The 21,391-nt window shown below is 38.7% G+C and overlaps 1 protein-coding gene across 3 annotated transcripts in view; it reads right to left on the minus strand.

The window, feature by feature from the left end:
* Positions 1–1,877: 1,877 nt before the first annotated feature.
* UBA6 (ubiquitin like modifier activating enzyme 6) overlaps positions 1,878–21,391 on the minus strand; it is a 33,824-nt gene continuing 14,310 nt past the window's right edge. For all 3 annotated transcript variants that reach the window (XM_057376708.1, XM_057376697.1, XM_057376688.1), the window contains 23 exons: positions 20,962–21,024; positions 20,425–20,501; positions 19,682–19,748; positions 19,148–19,291; positions 18,408–18,475; positions 17,992–18,070; positions 17,720–17,800; positions 17,279–17,356; positions 15,889–16,070; positions 15,405–15,510; positions 14,255–14,344; positions 14,065–14,145; positions 13,384–13,512; positions 12,510–12,561; positions 12,342–12,405; positions 10,559–10,628; positions 9,814–9,885; positions 8,683–8,800; positions 7,531–7,724; positions 6,255–6,382; positions 5,401–5,488; positions 4,944–5,038; positions 1,878–2,763 (listed from right to left, as the gene is read on the minus strand). In XM_057376708.1, coding sequence (XP_057232691.1) covers positions 2,628–2,763; positions 4,944–5,038; positions 5,401–5,488; positions 6,255–6,382; positions 7,531–7,724; positions 8,683–8,800; positions 9,814–9,885; positions 10,559–10,628; positions 12,342–12,405; positions 12,510–12,561; positions 13,384–13,512; positions 14,065–14,145; positions 14,255–14,344; positions 15,405–15,510; positions 15,889–16,070; positions 17,279–17,356; positions 17,720–17,800; positions 17,992–18,070; positions 18,408–18,475; positions 19,148–19,291; positions 19,682–19,748; positions 20,425–20,501; positions 20,962–21,024 — 2,262 coding nt within the window. In that variant the 3' untranslated portion in view covers positions 1,878–2,627. The remainder of the gene's footprint in view (positions 2,764–4,943; positions 5,039–5,400; positions 5,489–6,254; positions 6,383–7,530; positions 7,725–8,682; positions 8,801–9,813; positions 9,886–10,558; positions 10,629–12,341; positions 12,406–12,509; positions 12,562–13,383; positions 13,513–14,064; positions 14,146–14,254; positions 14,345–15,404; positions 15,511–15,888; positions 16,071–17,278; positions 17,357–17,719; positions 17,801–17,991; positions 18,071–18,407; positions 18,476–19,147; positions 19,292–19,681; positions 19,749–20,424; positions 20,502–20,961; positions 21,025–21,391) is intronic.

A 21,391-nucleotide genomic window follows, 5' to 3' on the forward strand; every position in this document is an offset into this window, starting at 1 on the left:
AAGCCTCTAGCTTGGTAGCACTGATGGTGACAAAATGGGAGATTTGGAGGATCAGCATGCCAAAATTCACTTTGCCCAGGTTGACAGAACCTTTTTAGTGTGGTCATGCTGAGCACCTGCACAGTCTTTTGATAAAAAGTAAGAACAGATTGAGAAAGAGGCTCTATTAAACACAAATTCACACTGAATCAGCACACTCCACTGCACAATCTTCAATATAAACACATGCACTCTCCATATCAGTAATTCAAAAAGGTTTAAAACACAAAGAACAGTTTCAATGAACCACTTGACATGCTGAGTGCTTCTACAGAAAATCCTCCTGAATTTACTAGTTGTGAGATTTTACAAAGAGTAAATTATGTCCAAAATTTTTTTTTTAAAGTGTGCTAATAAATATCTAGAGCCACTGTGAATTTTCAGATTTTCCATAACCAACTTTTTAACTGAGCAGCACCCATCCACAGAACATGCATTCATCCAAGAGACACACACAGTAAGAGCAGCATAGAGATACAGCCCTGTCTGTAAATTCTGGCTGTGACCCTTGCCAGCCTTGACCAGGACTTTTTACAAGGCTCTCAAAGGTGTTTGTGTTGTCATTAATAAAAGTCATTGCATGAATTATATCTGACAGTTTACTTTAAACCCTGAGGACACTCATATGGCATGCTAGAATAGTACTTTACTATTTTGAAACGCTGCTAATTTCAAAAGCATAAGCATGATGTCAACACCACACTAAAGTACCAGAGTACTCTTATCAAAGTTTCGCTTCCCAGCTATGAGACGTGGAAAAAAGTTTTGTTCTCACTTAAGCTGTGAGAGGTGACAATATTTTCAATTTGACCTAAACCTTTAAGTGACCCTTAACACTAAAATTAGTGACATCAGTTAAGAGTTCAGATTCTAATATTGCCACAGTGAAAGACATTTTAGTTGTTAATTAGAAGCGGAAACTTATTGTCTGCTTGTGCCTCTTCTGCACGGTAAATGTCACCAACTCCTCCTATTTCAAAAAGTTTCTCTAAAATAAATTCTTAAAAAAATAAGTTAGGCAGTTTAAAAAGCAGTATTATTAATCTAGAAAMTTGTATCTTAAACCAAACTATATACAAAACCATATACACCTTCCAGAAGGCATCCTGCACATCAGACTGAATCCAAAATATTGAAATAATCCAGCTACTCAGTTCCATACATCTTGGTGTACAGGTTCCCAACCTAATATCTGTTACYCCTGACTACAACTACCTGAGAAGGAAAAACAAGAGAGGTAAAACTCCTCACCAATAGTGTTCATTAAATGTGAAGACATCCCTAAAGCTTAATAAATTTTGATCGAGGATAAACAGCTAAGTTGTTAATAGCTTTTGCAACAGCTGCAGGAGATCACGTGCTATAACAATCTCTAAAGCTTAAAGACATGAAAAGCTTTTTCAGTTTATTGGTTTTTATTCTAACCTTGCTGTGCACTACCATGATGGGGAGAAACAAAGAACTACCAGTTCAAGTACCCAACTCTTAAATTATAAAGTTAAATGATGACATTTCTGTTACAYGCCTCTGCCTCACCACAGCAGCAAAGGTAGTCTCTAATAATTTCCAATTAAACAGATTCTTTATACTTATTTATTCCAGTAACTGAAGGTTACTGAAGGCTGAAGATAAAAACCTCACTGTTCAGTGCAGCTCAGACTTGTGCTGAGGACAAGTGTACAGCACAACCACATGCTGTAAGGARATGGTACCAAAAGGAGCAAGTGAGGAAACAGTTTGCCATGACAAACATCCCAAGGCATTTGCCTTTTCCTCTTTTAAAGCCATCAAGCACTAGAGTGATTTAAATTTGGTGAGGGCAGAAAGGCTCAAACACATTTTCTCTTTGTTGAAGATGAAGTTTTATTGTTCAAAGTGCTAATTCAGCTCTCTGACAGGTTTTCACCTTCCCCATACTGCAGTATTCCACAAAGAACAGTCTTAGTGCAGATAATCGACAATTCCAGCTCTCTGGACTTCAGGGAAGTTTTGMCAATTTACACCCACTCCCTATTTTTCCATGTTGAGACTGACACCAGACAGCTGCTCAGACCATGGCACCAYTAACCAGGCACACAAGAAAACAGTTCCTCTGCTTTTAAGTGTGAGTTTAAGCCTCTCGGATTAAATCTCATGTGTAGATGTCAAGAATGAAATTCTTGTTTAARTAACATATGAAATGAATATGAGATGTTCTTAGAACACCAGGAGTATCATAAAATGGTGSTTTTCCCATTTTTTGCACTCTTCCCTAAGCAGTGCCTAATTTGCACTTGGGGAGAATTTCTTRGGTTCATCATTCTTCTTGCTTTCCTCAACACAAATCTTGTCTTTAGGGSAAGGACTGTACTGGGCATTCCATCTCATGGAGTGACCAATCCTCCTCTGAGCGAACACGCTTGAAGAATACAGGAGCAGAAGAAACATAAATCCATAAATCCAGTTTGTCTTCAGTGCAAAGCCACTGATTTTCACCATTTAATTAAGGCTTCACAAAAAAGAAATATATAGTACCATCTTTAATAGCTGAAAATTAGCACACTCCTTTGAGAACAAATGGTCCATGAGTGACTTCTGTGTCTCTACCATCAATTGTCTTCCTGAACAAAGTAGTATCTCACTGGTGGTCCTGGCAAGTCTTCCTCTCCATCGGTCTCTGGAGCAAATGATACTGTCAAATCCACGTACTTTTTATCGGCTGATGGTTTCACAAGCTTTTGCATCCTATAAAGAAATGAAAAACAGTTTCTAAACATACCAGGAGGATTGGGAGTGGGAATTCACAGCCAGACTAGGATGAGTTTCACTGCTAGCAATAAACACTGACTCAACCTACTACAGACCAAAGTAAAATGGAGAACAAGCTACCTYTAAATTTTAACACCCAAAACTGTTCCTCTACCTGAGCTTCAGCAAACGATATCCCATTTTCCTGACAGACACAGCCCATTAGTGAGCTGTTACATCGTTCACCCACAAGTGCTCAGTACAAAAGAGAAGAGCACATGGTCAGTTTAGGATGGGYTTCCTCAGGGACACAAGGCAAAGTTAGCTTTCTGTGTAGGATTTGGGTCGTTGAAGAGGAGTAATTTCTCTATCTACCAATAAACACCAGTCATAATGCACTATAGGAAGAACCATTCCAGTGCAGACAGTAGATTTTAAGTTCTGATGTTAAGTAATTCTATTGAGSTTAACATGCTAAGTCCTTGAATTTCAAAGGTGAATAGAGATGATGGGGGAAAACCCAGCCAAGATCTGGGACTTCTTTTTTCCTGACAATGGGAGTTTAAATACCCTCATTTGACTGAGTATGTCAACTGGTACTGCAGGTTCCCCTCTTTGCCCTCTGCACTCTCAAAAGCTGCAGCTAGTGCTTGCAAGTTGTACACAGAACAGCCAACATCACTTTCATCACATTATCTGTGGATGATTCAAAGTTGTTTTCTTGCTAACTTGGAAAAATAGTTCAGGAGGCCAGCTCAAATGCTAGGAGGCTGGGGGAATAGAGTCAGTCACTTCTGTTCCTCACAGGCCACCTAGAGAAAGGTTTCCGTTCTGGCTATGCTTTAGTGTGCAGGTCAAAAAGCTGCTTTCCCCAAAATGCTTGTTTCCTAACAAGAACAGTAAGAATTAGTTTCTTCTCAGTAGAGAYACACAATTTTCATTTGTATGAGGAGGTCTCAAGCTAATAGTCCTTGCTTTTAAGGAGTATGCCATTAGTAAATGCTGCAATTCTGAAATAAAGGAGTCTGATAATATTTTTTATATTACAGCAAGATTTTAAACACCTTAAGAAAAACAAACACATGAGYAAGACCAGAGTTTGCTGTACAAATWTCCTRTGAAGCTTTTGGGACTGTTTGTAACAGAGCCCCAAGCCACTGTTACTCCATGACAACCTTGACTTGAGTCTCAGAGTAGAAAGAAATCCTGACATTCACAAGGCAGCTTCATACCATAATTTTGTATTCACTACATACCCCACTCATTCAAAATTATTTATACAGGTTTAAGAGAAAGCATATAAGCAACTTTTTGGAGGCAGGCTGTAAATTCTCATCTTAATACACCAGGTACTCTACAGCTTACAGGTGCTTGTCTTCCTGGGAGTTTGAAGTAGCTTGCTCATACTACTTTCCCTGATATTACCTACTGGCAGGCCTTCAAAACAGTACTGATCAGAGCACCCACCTGCTGCAGCAAAGCCTGTAAGCACTGACCAGCACACACTTCACAAGAGCTATAAGGAGCAGATTTTGAGCTTAAGTAGTTCAATCAAACGGCTGTTAAGGCTGAACTAAACCTGGGTGAGATCTGCCTGTTATTTTGCAAATGCCTTCAATCAAAACCCAATGCCCTGCCTTCACATGCTGCCAAACTGCCAGTGTGAAGTACCTCAATTTCCAGACTGACATTTCAAAGCTTAGAGAGTGCCATCATTTTAAAGAGGCTAAAGTGATGTCGAATTTAAAGCAATTACTATAACTGAATAGACTTTTAGAAATCTTAAACTGCAAGCAATACATTAACTCCTTCATAGCCAAGTTGCAAATATCAGCATTAGTTTTAAGYCAGCTTCAAAAGATTCTAGTAGTCTTGTTCTGCTTGAACCATGGTACATGCTTTCCCCTCAAAAAATTACTGTCAGACTTCTTTAGCTTTCTCATTCTGGTATTCAACAGTAAAGCAGCATTTTTCAAGTCTCCTTTCCTCATCACAGTTAATTCACTTTCTTTTTTCACAAAATAAAGACATTATCTTTTTTCTTTCCAAAATATTAATGACTAGAAACCACTTTTGAGAGAAAACACTGCTGTCAGACATTGTCCTTTGATACAACCAATGAACATAATTTGCATGTGCACTTGCATCCATAAATCCTTTTTCCAGTTATTACTTACGTCAACTTTAATCTTTTAATATGGCCTGGCATCACAGGAACATAAAGCATTTTGACTCCTTGTACAACCATAGTTGGTTCAATTCCGTATTTTTCCTGGAATTCACAAATCAAAACTTATTAAAAGGCTAGAACAGCTATCCAAACCAGCAGATAGTACTGCTGCTAATACTACAGCTAACTATTCAAATCCATAGGACCAAACCAGAAAATCTGCCAGTGCATGGGCACTGACAGAAGTTTTATTAAGATACATTTGAGCCAACTGAATTAACAAAGAATTTGAGAACAGGTTTGGTTGCCTTAACTTAGAGACATCCCCACTGACATTAGTTATTACTGAAGTTATTCTGGTTTGAACAGCAACTTGATGAAAATAAAAAACAAAATGCAATTGAACGACCCAAAACAAGACTTTCCTCTTGTCTTGTATTAACCCAGGACAGTAGATAACTTACTCTGACAGCATTTATGAAGTCCAAGAGAGTAAAATCCTCTTTCCCATAAATTGTCCACCTGTCCCAGATGGTAAATGATATCCCATTTCTGTTTTAAGAAGTGAAAGGTTATCACTTTTCAATGTGAACTCAAGAATTTCCTTTAAAAGCATATTGAAGAACTGTCACATCTTCTTAGCGATGTGCTGTTTAATCCTGAGTAAAAATCCCTTCCCTCTCTGCTGCCATTTCTCCAGCCCTCTGATCTTGCTGAGCCCAAGACCCCTAAATAAATGTGGTATCTGACAATGAAGTTACTGAGTTTTCAGACCTACTGAAAAGCAGCTCTCATATTGAACAAGATGCAAAAGTGTGTGCAGGATGTTTCCTAAGAACAATACCACATATCTATCTTGTCTAGATTTTTAAAGCGTCACAACAACTTCCATTGCAAACAGATCTAAGCCTTTAAAACCACTATTTTTTAGATTAGTACAGATGAATATGGGCTGCATTTTCCAAACAGGCAGTTCTTGGGCAATGCATTACGGGACACCCTTCGCAGTATTAAGATCACATCATTAAGAGCTACATCTCTAGCCGAACACAGTAAGTGGATAACAGAATTTGATAGCAAGCATAAAGCATCATCTTTCAAGAACAAAAACAAAAAAATAACCTTGAGTATCTAGAATGCTTAACTGGAGTATGGCCATGAACTGTGGTTCTGTGAGTACACAAGGCCTTAATCTGCTTGTCTGGGTAACTATTACTAACTATTCAAACTTCACACTTGTAATGGCTCAGCAAGTTCTAAACATCAATTAGTAGGTTTCCAAATATTGTCCTTGCCCTTCTGCCATTGTCTTTCCTACCTGATTTCCGTTCTTCTTACTTCAGCAATTTCTGTAAAGACCATTATGGGAATGGCTAGGTTCAGAAAACAGTTCTTGTAYGCATCAGCTGGGTAGCCACCCACAACTTTGATGAGTTCCAGTGCAACCTGCAGTAAATTAGAATTTACTTATTACGTTTTAGTACTGAGTTATCAACTGTAGTGTAATTAAGAGGCCAGCAAGAGAACAAGAGAAAGTTGTTAATGAGATCAGCCTTTATCCAATCAGCAGAGTAAATAATATCTGGAAATGCAGCCCACTGTGCCACAGAAAAAAAAAAAGTCTGTTGCTTCCAAGGGAAATACTTAAACCATTCAAAAGTGCTCTTAATGTAGGACTCATCCAAAATTGTTTGGTTCATGAAACCTCCACAAAGCATGAGGTTCTGTTGAGATGCATGAATGTGAACTACTACAGAACAGATCCTATCCACTCGTGGCAGTGGCATTCTGAGGGAAGTTAGTATTAATGGCAGAAAACAAATCAAAATGCTGCATTCCAAATCATCTTTCTGTTCAGCAATTCAAAAACAAAAGCACCAAAGGTTCACCATGTTAAGGAAACTTCCCTTTTTGACCATTCAGGAGCCACTCYAGCAGCCACACTCCCACCACTAAAGACTTCCACTGCAGGGACTGAACCCCCTTTAWAATGGGCAGCTTCTCAATGGGTGCCCCGCTACTAATCCCACTCACAGTCAGACAAGGTTTCCTTGCTGGCTCAACCCTGGGCTTCCCATAGCAGAGTCTCAGACCTTAGGTTCCTTTAAGTRATTTTATCATGGTGTAGCAACAGAGCAACAAGTCAAGCTGGTATCTTGGAGAAGGGGCCCTGAACAAAGGACTACCTGGGCCTTTGTACYCTCACAGTCTGTGTGCTCCACAGTGCAGAGTATTCCAGCTGAGTTCTCAGCTCCTGCTGTGTCTCTGAGTGTCGGTCACCGGGCTGGGCCACAGGTCCCCGTGCCCTTTGCTGTGCCAAGGGTCAGCATCAGCTCGTGATCCCCTGCCTGAGGCTCCCACCCAGATGTCAGTCTTCAGCTGGCACTATACTCTGCACTGAGCTACCTGCACTACATGTATTCCTCAACAACCACATCTAGAAGCAAGCATGACCTTTTCTACTGGTACATAAGAAATAAATTCATTTCTTTAAATGACCCTCTATCAGAGTAGCAGCAATCAATACCCAGAAAACATCAGTTTAAGGCAAGAAACAGTTAGAGAAAGAAATGCATTTTAAAAATCAATCTCACCAGCCCTGAAACTGCAGCAGTAGCTGTTGCAATGGCAGGAATAATCTTTCCAGCAATGCGCTTTGTTTTGAACCGATCTGCTGGGTCGATGTTGTACATCTTGGCTCGCAGGTTGGACGCTGCTGTTATGAAATCTATATGCCCATTACTATCATCATCTTTCTCAAAGGAGATAGGCTTCATTTGCAAGTCAGCTGCTCACAAGAAAGAAAAGAAAAGAGCAAAACTTATTATTAGAAAACTGAAGATGTCCTAAACATAACTTACAGAAACTAGAATCTTAACAAGTTAAAAGATTTCACATCCTGGAGCTTGGTGCCTTACTTGTTTTCTTATGCTAGAAGCACAAATGCCCCTCTCAATATCACTTGTTAAAAGTGAATAATGAAATAAACATCAACACAGCTCTGCAATTTTACTTTCCTTGCACCACCAGGAATAGATTTTGAACATTCCTATGGATGTTCTCATATACTCCATCTCACTATAACTCCATCCTGTGAGAATTCCCTTTTTAGGCTTAGTTTTTTTTTATCTGCAACAATTTTACTATGGACTCAGTAGCACCAGAGTCAGAGTTCTGGGTTGACACTTGATGGGATGACTTATAGATAAGCCAGTCTTTCTCCTGTGTTCATGGGCTAAAAAAGCTTGCATGTAGTTGCAACCCAATGACCTCCTCATGTGGCCAAGTACAAAAATGGGATCCAAGTAACCTCATTTTAACATSTAGAAGATGCTGAGGAAGACTTTTTAAATTCTTTACCATTTAGGATCATTTCAGATTGATAGCTGTAAGTGGTGACTCTCAGCCCTCTCATACCCAAATTGCATCCAGTCTCCGGGATCTAGCCAGCACCCTTTCCCTCCTTAAGCGTTCCATTCCCTGCTGCTGCCTGCTCGCTGTTATCAGTGCTGTAATTACACAAAAGCATAACCGAGAGCCCTAAAACTCCCATGAATCTCAGAAATACAGAAGCATAGGGTAATGTCAGGCAACAGGACAGATAACTGCAAGGCACTTCAGCAAGSTTTTATCAGCTCTATTCCTTGCAGAGTTACAGAACTGCTTCGTGCAAAGACCTGAATGTCACTAGTGGCAATGCAAATGCAGGATATTACTAAACTATGAAGTTGTTTTGCAGTACTCACTTTCCAGAGCTTCATTGGATARTATGGATTTCTCCAGCTGGAAAATAGCGTTTCTTTCATCCTCACTGCTGACTGGAATATGATCTGGTTTTCTTGCAGTTTCATCAGTCTGTACAACCTGCAAGTGTGTRCAGTGCTTGAGTAATAAAATACATGAACTTCATACAGCACAAGTTCAAGTGTATTAAATTTCCTRTCTTCCCTGCAGCTTTCCTCCACAGTTCAGAGAGACATGGATTTACTGAATCAAGGGAGAATTAAAGGACTGGAGCATCTCTCATACAGCTGAGAGAGCTGGAAYKGTTCAGGTTTGAGAAGGGTCAGTGGGATCTTATTCACAAATATCTGATGGGAAGGTAGTACAAACAAACTCTTGTACAGTACAGGGAGCACAAACAAACCCTTTTCAGCAGTGCCCAGTGACAGGACAAGGGGATATGGGAACAAACGGAAGCACATAAAATTCCCTGCAAATGGGAATATGCAAAAATACCTTAAAGGAAAAAAGCCCCACCAAACAAAAATACCCCAACCAATCCGTGATTCCAAGTCAAAACACCAGTTTGTTCTCACAAAGCAAGCGTTCATGAGACAAGTATTAACACTGGRCAAGAAAACATGAAAACACCTTGGAGTATTTGCTACTTTTAAATTATGAAAAATGTTAGCCTCAAGCACAATAATGCTTAAGCTGTTTTGAAGTCAACACTTCAAAAATAAACAAAAATGAATGACACTTCTTTTATATTAACTACAAAGAAATGAAATTGACACTAGTCTTGAATTACTTTGAAGTTGCTTATGAGTAGAATTTTACTACTTTTATTAAAATAGTATATTCATGTAAATATAAAAAAAACCTTGCAGAATTACATTCATGCATGCAGAACAATGCTAAAACAAGTAATTTGAAAAAAGGTAACCCTCCACACCATTTTCCATTTAGCATWTAGTACACAGATACCACAGCTGTACTAAGTTAAAGCAGTCCTGTATGTCACACTTTTATTTCCCCAAAACACATTTTAATTTGTGCTTATTTCTCATTAGCATCAGTGCAAGTAGTTGGAGATGTGGGACACTGCTTCTGGAATATTTTGATTTTTTCTTTAAATTAAGAGTCACACTTACTTTGTTTGAAGGTCTAAAGTCTGGAACTTTCACAGATGAAATAATCCCCAAAATAGTTTCCTCTGACAAGTCCTGTTATGGTTTAGAAGAAAACAATTGAAATTCACATGAACTTAAAAAGGCCCCAACAAAAAGATTGTATAGCGAATAGCATGTCAAAGAATACTAGACCCGAAAAGTCTCTCAGATATTCAGTGACATTTCAGCCAAACATCATCATTAAAACACCAAGTGACAATTCAGTTACCACAACAAACCAGAGCAGTGTGAAGTACCAGCACTTGAAAACTGAACAGAAGTGCAAACCTGACTTACAGGAAGGTCCAATTACAAAAGAAACARGAAAAAAACAAAGGGTAAGCAATGGAAAAGCTGTAAGCAGTAGAAAGTAAAGCAGCCATGACACAGCTAAGACACTTAATTTAAAAAAAAATGTCTTCAATAGAATTTCTTTGAGTTCAGTAGTTACATTGCACAGGAAATAATAATAAATTATTATCAAAATAATAATATCCCAGTTCAGTGCTTACTGAAAATATCCAAAACACTGCTCATTTCTTCTCCAAGTTAAGAATTTAAATAAGGAAAAATAACTGTAAGCAGCTGCCAAACAGCCAGTGCTCAAGGATAGATTACTTTCAAAATCACTTCAATCAGTTCTTGAAAAGAACTGGCAGCAGGGACATCAGGCCAAAACTGAATACCAAGTTAATTGTTGGGAACACAGTAAAACAGTCTAGATTACCTTTTCTGTGAAAGGAACACAGTACACTGTTGCGAAGAGTTTTGCTGCGCTCACAATGAAACCATAATGCCTAAAGAAAAGAGAATCATTTTTGATTGGTTGGTTTTTCTACCTCAGTTGCCCAAAGGTTTGCAATCATGTTCAAGATCTTGAACAAACATACTGAGAAACAGAATTTCCATCCTTCAGTGCACACAGTACAAAATAGATAGCACATTTTGAGTGACTCAAAAGTTGTCCCCAAAACTAAGCAAATTTTGATGAGTGAAATTATTTAGTGAAAACTCTATTTCCTTAACCTCTGTAGTTAAGCAAACAACTACAAACGCTCACATGACATCAATATGATAAAAAGCTTAATCTCAGAATTACTTTAATATTTACCATGACCTCAGTTTTCACTCAAACTAAAAATGGTGATCCACTTTCTCAAAGTAATTGTAGATAAACAGCAGATAAAAGCTTTTTAATCCGTCAACCACATCAATTTTTAAATTATCTGTAATATCCAAGTCACCTCGCTCAAATTGCCATGAACAAGAAAATTAGTACCTCCACAGGTCATTTTAGGTAGTCAAGGACACTGTTATGGGTTGAGGTTTCTCCTATTGTTTCCTTTCTTGGGGAATTTTCCTTTCCCATTTTGTTGCTGGGATACACTAATTCCCAAGACATCCTTTTGATGGCTGGGTAATTGGGGAACACAAAAGAACCTAGCCCCACCCAAGAGTCTCCCTGAGCACTTCTGCCTGGTAGGTTTTTTTTTTTTCTGGTCTTTGGAGAGAGGGACGTTCTGGGAGTTTTGACCTCGGGAGTTTTGACCTCGGGGAGCACATGTGTGTGTGTGGGGGGGAAGGTAGCTTCACTTCCTGCCCTGCTTGGCTCGGAGGAAGAGAGTGGACCTGCTGCTGCAGAATCCAGCATCTCCAGTCGTTGGTTCCTGTTTGCACTGTGATCTTCTCCCCTGTGCCTTGCCGGGACCCCTGAGATTCCAGCTGCAGTGGTTGAGTTCTGCTGCATCCCATCTGCTGCCGCGGGATTCTGCTCGTCCATTGGCCACGTGGGAGCTCTGAGCCAGCCACAGCGCCCCCTGCAGCCAACGGGGAATCATTGCACCCGCCCTGCCCAGCCAGGAGCCAACAGCGCCCCTGCCGGCTGGGACTGTAACTGCACCAAAGGGGAGGCTGTGTCTCTGTGTGAGGCTGTCACTGAGTTTGGGACTGGGCCGGTTGTTGCTATTGTTATTGTTACTTGTTTCACCTTATTATACATATTAGTAAAAACTGTTATTCCCTTTTACCCCAATTCTTGCCTGAAAGCCCGTGATTTTCAAAGCTACAATAATTCGGAGGGAAGGGGGGTCATATCCACCCCCCACTCCAAGGGGGGKYCCTGCCTTCATGGGCAAACACCTGYCTTTCAAACCAAGACAAACACATCCTGCATTTCATGATGTGGACAGTGGGGTAGGGAGGTATGACAACTACAACTCGGTAATTCTGTAGACATGTAAGACATGAAACGGGTTGTTCTAGGCCATTTCACATWAGATGTTGTCAGAACTTCCCACAGCACCCTCCAATCCCATGTCAGTGAAAGTTAAATTATCTGCAGTGAAAGTRTTTGACAGCTCACCAAATCTGCCACAAGGTAAGACTGTGCACTAGCACCTATCTATACCAATCCAGCTTCCAGGGCTATAAAGCCACTGCCTTGCACTTCGCGCTGTGAGTTTTACAGGATGCTATACAATGCATCTGTATGCGTTATGTACCATACTTACAAAGGATCATGAAATTCAAACTTCACTGGGAAAGGAGGCCTCTTTGGTGACTGCCAAAACAAACCTGGTAGGAAGACAGACTAAGATGAAATCCTAAGGAATCAGGAATAGCARCACATGGCATATGCCATGAACTCACAACAGGCATAAAGGGCCATTTGTACTTACTTCCATCTTTTAATCGTGTGTCAAGGGGAAATGAATGAAGGAGCTGAAGAGCCTAGAGGAAAAGCCAGAGTARCTTTAGTAATTTGGCATATAGATTGACATGACCACACTAAATCAAGCCTTCTTAGCTGAAGTAATTTAAAGAGTTATTAARATCATGAAACAACTTTGTCATGACAGACAGCTTAAAGACAAGTACCACAAGACAGAGTGACTTGTCCATTTCATTCATAAAAACATGACAATGTCACCTCATCTGTACAAAGCTCATGCAAGACATTTAATCCAAGACACAAAGCATTCTGCCCCACCTCATTGTCACTTTAGGATTCTTGCATATGGATTAACAATTGGAAATGCAGTATTTTCTCAATGTGACAACTACCACCGAAGATTCTGTATGCACAGGTATGTTTATTAATCCACAACATCCCAATCCCATCTTTCCTACAAAATTACACATGTACTTCAAGCAACACTGTGGACCAGATTGTCAGAATGACTGCCTATTATTTCAGAAAATCTTTCAGAAAATCAGAGTTACAGAGGTGAGTTCAGTAACGGGAGTTTAGTGTGGGAAACAAAAACCCACTGCCTAATAACAGACATCTGATAATCCTCTACTTTGGAAAAACATTGGRAAAATGCCAAGACAACTGCATGGAGACTACTGGACAGAATACTAAGAGTAAGTTAATAAACCAGACCTAGAAGTGCTACAGTAAAAAGGGATGCAGTATTTTWAAGTTTCAAATACAGTTCCTTATTTATGACATAAATTAATACAAAGACTTAGATGCCTAGTTATGAGGGACATCAAGTTTTCTAAAATCCTCATTAGTCTACTGCCACCTCATTTACASGTCTTACCTACCTTATGGCTAAAATATTTTTCAAATTTTACTCTTGCTAGTTCTACACATTGAGTCCAACTTCGGGGTCTTCTACTGAGAGTTTTAACAACRTGAAAACAGCCTTCCAAGCTCTCTCCTGATTTTATTCTCTAGATAAAGAAACATGAAAGTGTTAAAACAGACAAGATTCCTTCAAATCCAGTCAAACAGTAAATGTGTTTTTAGTACTCCATAGGCAAGAGGCTCACTTCTTGAAATATTATCCTTTAGAATAATAGGAATATATTTCCTACAGAAATATTTTCTGTGTGGTCCTCTCCACTGGCTTTTTTTTCTCCACTTACTTCCACCAGCCCTTTGGACCACAAGCCATTATAGACTCACAAGAAAAGATGGTAAACGATTTCAATCTAATTTATTACATATTTAAATTCACTTCAAATTCAGTCTTAACTTTTCCCATCTAGTTACACATCAGTGTGATACACACTAGTCACACATCAGCAGAGTCTCAGTCTAACATTTCTACATCATGTACAGAGCACATGAGCTAAAGAAGGTTTTAATTATGAGACATATCAGAAATACTGTTCATATGATCAACTAATGACTTGGCCAAGTAAGTCTTCAGRTTTCCTGAAAAAAGTCAGATACTAATCCTAATCTCACTGACCTTAAATAGAAACAAAATCCATTTTTACCTGTAAAACTTCTTCTGCYGATGGATAGGTTTGCCAGAATTTGTTAAACAAGGAAGGCTTGTGAGAAAACGAACTTTCAAACTGTAAAATAAAAAGAAGATATATGGTATTCTGCAAGAAGGATATCAGATCCCCACCTTTCCAAATAGACATTAAGTTAWGCTGAATGCCAGAAAGGTTAATCCATTACCTTATCTCTTGCCCACTGTATTGTATGCTCAATGGCAGCTGGGAAAGACTTCAAGGTACAAAAAGGTATTTCTTCCTCTGGTGGATCCCGCTGTAATTATGGAGAGTTACATGTAAATGTAGGCTTAATAAAATTAATTGCGAATAATGGCACAGGGAATTTCTAGACTATACAAGTCAAAAGCTCTGCTGTTACACAAAGTGGCTTTTYATGCTTAGGAATTGGTTTTATGAACATTAACATTATCACTTCCTCTTTATGACAAATAGTTTAAACTCAACACTGCAAAGCAAAACTGAACTGTGAAACATAAACAACAGGTGAAATTGCCAGCCAGCTTTTCCAAGATGTGCAGTTGGCATTCACATACATTCTCAACATGAAACACACCCTTTCACTCAAGGGCAGAAAGACTTCTTTATGGACATCAGCAAGACAACTAGGATGCTCAAAATCCTGTCTCTGTGTCCATATGGCAYCATTTCATGGTGCTCTCAACCAGTGAATTTCTCCACAAAAACTTGAAACAAGGATACTGCAGATAGTGTCTATCAGGGACAGAGCCTAAGGGTTCATTGTGGTGAGCCTGCTTAAAAGCTGGCTACGCGATAAAGGACATGTGGAATACTCTGGAATTGTCCGATCTCAGTATAACTAAAAGCTGCTAACAGCTGTCAACTGCAAGCAGTAGCTTGCTGGAGCCGAAAGTTACAACAGATCTTTTGTCCCGGAATTCCGAGACAGCCACTCGGAATTCCGAGACAGCCACTCGTTAAGTGAACTTAACTGTCTAACTGTCGTTAAGTTCACTTAACGACTTGATGGGGCTAGCTTGTGAGGCTGATCATCTCTGGTGGTTGTGCATTTCTCACGCCCTACCCCCCCCAAAATGGCCGGCTCTGACAGTTCATTTTCCCCTTCTCCACTCAAACAGAATTGTTATGTTATGTATGCTTCTAAAGAACAGCTTCAAATKTTATTTCCTGTGAGCTTTTCTTTGGAAACCAAGGTGGTAATTATTTCSTAACAGTACTGTTCTTCAGCAGCTCAAATAGGCCACTTATTTTAGACAGACACATAGATGATCAAAGAATCAGAGAGCATTATGGGACAACCTACAGAAGGTGAGCAATGGTCTTAAAAGACTTACATGACTGTTGTAGGACTCTGTCAGATGGGGCACAATCACTTCTGTGTGTCCTTTTGTTCCCATAGTTCCAGAGTCTATAAGAGGACGCAGGTTTGCTACACAACGACTGACATGGAAAGACACAGACTATCAGAATACAGAGCAATCACTACATTCTTGCCTTCTCTTGTGGAGAGTTACACAAAACTCAGGAAAAGAAGAAATTAAGTAAGAGCKATTCAAGTTAGATCAGGATACCATAAACATCAGCCTGTAAGAATTATGAGCATTAGAAATTATTTTTCAATGTAAGTATATCTACTTTTAAATTTAAACACATTTTTATGCTTCAAAAACTCAGCCTTAACTCTGCCAGACTACACACCCCCTCATCAGAAGTTAACAGTTATTCATTTTTAAGAACTGACTCCAAGGCTCTCTGATGCAGCAGTAGAAGTGGTTTTCACCCACAAAAAGCAGCCCTTGCTTCCCTTCCACCCCCTACCTATCAATGTATCTCCTGGCTTCAACGTTGTCCAAAGCAGTCACAATCACATCTTGCTTGGTGTAGAATTCATCGCTGTAAGTGTTCTCAGTGGCTGGACAAACTTTATTAATATCTGAGTCAATCTTTATGTAAGGATTGATGTTCAGAGTTGCTTCTGCTGCAGTGTAGCTCTTAGGTTTCTGAAAGTATAAATACAGAGATCAGTAATATGCAGGTAAAGAGCATCTAGGGTGCAGAAATACCGACTTCATTKGCTGATCAGAYGAAATTCACTGACAGAAATGTTASTATRAAAAATATACAATAAACAMWTTTTTTTTAATAATAYACCTCCCTCACTGATAAATATCTTATTAATCTAGTTTTATATTTAGTTTTATTGGTRGAAGTGCTTAAATGGTTTATTAAGTAACTGAAACTGATGCAATGTGCTGCCTCTCATAAGAGGTTCTTCAAAAGAAGGGAGCAGTTCATGACTGTCTGAGGATAAAGCCGTTAGTAACTCTGCAGCACAGACATCAAGCACCTGTGAACAATCACATCACTGCAAGGTATTCCATACCAAGCCAATTYCAGAAGCTAAACTGAAATAGAGTTCATGATCTACCCAACACTTCTAGCCATACTTCAATTACCTAGGGATCAGTACTCCAGCCTGTGGCTTCTAAAAGCTTGCAGGTTCACCTTCCACACATCTATCCATCCAAAGTGCATTACATTCCCATATTTGCTACACATAAACAGGAGGCAGAAAATTCAATGACTGGGTTTTGGGGAAACCTTTTTCCACATTGCTGTCAAGATCTAAGCCACCTTTTCYATTTTGTGCTGTGTTTGCAAATACAGAGATGTTCTCTCTGTTTGTAAGGAATTAACAGTTTCTGTATCATGCATTTACTGAATGTACATGTTAAGCTYTTTCAAAACTATTTACCAGCTTAGAGAAGATTGAGTTAAGTCAGAAGATGGCAATTTTGGTCAAGTTCCATCAGCAGTAGYACTACTGAGCTGTCTATTTTTTGTKGTTTTGTTTMATTTCCCCCAAATTTCAGTGGCATAGTAGAGCATTTCTGATATATTAACCCATGGCAGGCTCTTAAAAAACACAGCACTACTCAATCCAGTCATCAATCTCAAAATGAGATTTCTTAGTCAAAAACACCAGTACAAATTAAGATTAGACATGCCAATTTTACTCAACTGACAGCAGTAATAAGTTGTATGCCATTACAGTCCTAGGCATTGTTTAAAAAACCCCTTTGATTTCATTACAGCCTTTAAGTCTTTTCTGGACAGAAGTACAGACACTCACARGTTCAGCTCTCTGTGGGGACACAGGACAGGGAAACACAATAGTCCAGAAAATTCACTGAGTAAGAAAGCTTACCTGTATGTGATGAGGTCGAAAAAGAAACTGCCTGTTCAGGTTAGATTTCTCTATCAAGTCTGGATCTGTAATTGTAACCTAAGTCAGAAGGGGAAAAAGCAGCAGCTGAAGTTACAATCTAAGCGTAACACTGAACAATGATCTTGGTGAAACCATCACAGACACTTCTCAAAACAAAACACTGCTACTGGCATTTACTGTGGCCAAATCTCTGCTTGCACAGACCAACTAAATTTTGTTTTAAAATCAAAATACAGCAAGACTGCTCCAAGTATATTCTACTTTTAATTGCACACACTTCCATGCCAAGGCCACTGYACCTTCTGGGCAGAGATCAACCTGCAATAAGACTTAACCTTTTAACATTTTTAGTAGTCTAATTAATTAAATCTTCCTTGTCATATTACTTCTAATAAGAAGTGAGATTAACAGCTGACTTACCAATCCTTTGTCTTGCCCAGTACCAACACCAAGAAGTGCAAAGTTTTTTAACATTTCACAGCCTATCGCTCCACAGCCAACCTACAGAAAATTACATTTGTACAATCAAAAATGCAAGTGGGCACCACAAAGACAATTGCACTCACTGCAGTTTTGGACCATTTATTCTGCAGTGGCACATATCAGAACTGCCCTCCCTATTTTGAGGACAGAGGACATTTTAGTACCAACAAAGCATTTGCAAACAGTGTAACAGTGTCAGTCATACTCACCAAGAAAACATTCAAATCATGGAGTTTCTGGCACAGAGAGTCTCCAATACAAGCCCTCAAGGCATCATATCTATCTCCCCTATGCAGRCACAGGAGACAAAAACAGGAGACTTCGAGATGCCATTTATCATGGTAGTACCATTCATGCAAACTGCACTTTGAGATGAACTAAGAAATTCAGTCTATAATYCCTGTTCAACACATGCTCAAATGCAACACACATTCTTAACCCCAAACCTGCCCTGAAATAATAATTTTAATAATTATTAATATTTTATATATATTATAAAATAATATTTTAAATATTATTAATAATCCCCTGCAAATAGCACTGAATTAACCTTAAAAGACAYCTGTGCCTACTTGAGACTCAGATGTGAACAGTACATAAGCCAGCAGATTGCTCTTTTATTTACCGTGGAAGAAATTCCTCAGAGCCCATCTTCCCTAAAGGTGTTACAATGTCTAACACATCTATATACAGCTGTAAAAAAATGGAAAAAAAAAAGAAACAATGCAATAAAATCCCATGAAAAACATTCATGTTATTTTAATTTAAAAACCTAACTATTTTGTATGAACAACAGAGTCCAGAAATTTAGAAGCACTAAGTTTTTACCTTCAGTGGAAGACTACACAGCATYTGGTTCCCTACAGTTCACTTCACAATTTCAATGGACAGTAAAAAGCATTTGGACACAGAGGGGAAAACAGCACTCAYTCAAACAGGTGAGTTGCAAGTTTTTGACTTCTGACACCCCTCCAGAGGCAACTGTGAAGATTGTGAAGTTTTTTAATCTAACTGTACTCTGACATTTATCCTGAGAGTTTGAAAGCACTGCTCTTGTGTACTGCAGCTTAAGCTGGCATCTGCACTGTATCACACCTTTGCAGCCATGCAGCGACAAGCCAATGCTCTCTTTGCTTAGGTGAAAAAACAATGTGCTGTCTGAACTCCCAATACAAAAATTTTAACTAAAACTGGCTGTACTTTTATTGCACAAAATGAAGCCACTATTTTTTCCTAAATATAGTCTTTTTTATTTATTTCCATGTTATAGAAGTTGTTAAGGTTATTTTGAATATACAGCATTTACACGCAACTATCCATACATAAGATACCAAAATAACCATCCAAAAACCAAGACAACCTTACCCACTGCTGCAATGGAGAAAATTTTCCTGTTACTGCTTTCAGGACTTCCTGGCTAGCCACACCACCCACTGCTGCAGCCAGAGGAGGTAGAAATCCCTGAGCAGTCCTAGACAGCCATTTCACCATATCTCCATTCACCTGAGGCTGAAAAGTAAGACATAGTAAGAGGTTTATCCCCTCAGTGAGCAAGTCAATGCTKGAGTTTCACAGATTATTATTCTTCAGTAAAAGACCAACAAATTATTTCGCTCTGACTAGCAAAAAAGTTGCCAGCCAAGACAGTCCACCATATACCCTGTATTTGTCATATGCATTTGTCTAAAAACTGGATTCACACACCCACAGGATTCAGCCTTCATGAGAGTGAGCATTCAGTTAAACCCAAGCTGAAACACCATTCTTTTTCCTTATACAGCCTTCAAAAAGCCAGCTGATCCATCTAAAGATGGATTCAAAGACCAGAATAAGGACCAGCATGACCCTTAGGAAAGTAAAAAAAAAAGTGACTCATAATGACAATGATTCCTTACTCACTTTGTTTTCCAGTGTTTCACTTATAGACATGGCTATTTTCATCATTTCCTCAGCATCTTGAAGGCATCTAGAAACCAGGGTAGAAACAATAATGATGAATTTAACATTCCAGAGTTTTTCTAGAAACACAATTAATGGAAGAAAAGAGCAATTGGATATAGTAGGAAGTTTGGAAACTCACATTAACAGTGAGCATTCAAGATGTACTTCTAAATGTTRTGGTTAGCTCAATAACAGGAGTCTCACTGGAAAAACCCATGTGCAAGTACAGTCTTTAGATTTATACTTTTAAAGTGTTTTTGTCTCATTTAACTCATTTATGCATATCAAGAACTATAGCTGAATAAAAAACACTGAAAATTAAACCCAAATAATTCAGATAATATTTTTTTTAAATCCATGAACTACAAGATAATTTAGAAACACTGAAACAACTTTTCCATGTCAATCCCACRATGTGAAAAAACTACAACAGAGGAGGCCTTCTTCCAGAAGTATTTTCTATCTACCTGGGCCCAGAAAGTGTTATTGCTGTATTGTGAAAATATGTCACTGCWATACTGGGAAAGCCTCATTACACACCCAGATATACATCAGATAACATTTTCCAACTTTTCATTTCTATGTGGTCTATCAGGTACAAGACAGGAAAGGTACCATCCTGCACAGCCAGCCAGCAACTACACAAAAAGGAGAGATCTCTCTGATTCAAGGCTTAGCAAATAAAAAAGGTTCTGCTTTACCCGATGTTTGGTCGGCGACCAAAGTTCTCTTGGAAGTGGTTCAAGGCAAGCATGGCAACATGGATCTGCAAAGGTGCCTGTTAAGACAACAATTGCTGTTGATCAGTTACAACTAGAGAAAAATTAAGTAAAAAAACCACAATTATTTGAACTCTTCTATTACCACTTCATTTCCTTAAGCAAAACACTCAAAAAAGTTTTTAAATAGCATTAAAAAGTGATTTTGAAATACCTAATAATGTTTTTTTAAAAAGTATTGCTCAGTAATGCAATGCCCTTCAGAGACATACAGYACCCATTTTAACTAAATCCAATTGAAGAGTCCCCAAAAGAATTAAGTGCTGAAATTGGRAAATGTAGTAATCTTCTTTTAATGAGACATTATAAGGCATTGCATTTAACCAAACATCAATAATAAAGCTCAGCATTATGGGCAAAAAGTAAAAATTATATTATTCTAAACAYAGAGCTACAGATTAAAATCCATGCATTTTTAATATTAGAGCACTTATGCCCAAATCCMCACATGCTGATTACCTCAGGCTTGCTAAAATCTGCAACAAGGCATAATGGATTTGTTATCTGCTTCTCCAGCCGTTCCTAAAAAATAGAATTCATGACAACAACATACTCCTTAAGAACACAATAGCCTCTGCTACCTGACAAACAATACTCTTCCTATARAGACTAAAAAACAAATATCCTTTCTGACTAGCATTGCGATTGTCCTCTTCATTATTCATGTAACAATAGATGTTAAAAATAAAKTATCTACTGCAAGTTCTGTCTATCAAAAATGGTCAGAGGGATGTTTCACATCCTAGAGGCAAGATTCATCTTTAAACARGTGTGRTTTTTGGGACTGTCCTGTGCAGAGCCAAGAGTTGGACTCCTAGATCCTTGTGGGTCCCTTCCAACACAGGATATTCTATAATTCTAGAAACATGTATGTGCTGAACTCTGCTTC

Source organism: Malurus melanocephalus, unplaced genomic scaffold, assembly GCF_030028575.1.
Source record: "Malurus melanocephalus ecotype Western Australia unplaced genomic scaffold, MMel_1.1 scaffold_9, whole genome shotgun sequence".
NCBI lineage: Eukaryota > Metazoa > Chordata > Aves > Passeriformes > Maluridae > Malurus > Malurus melanocephalus.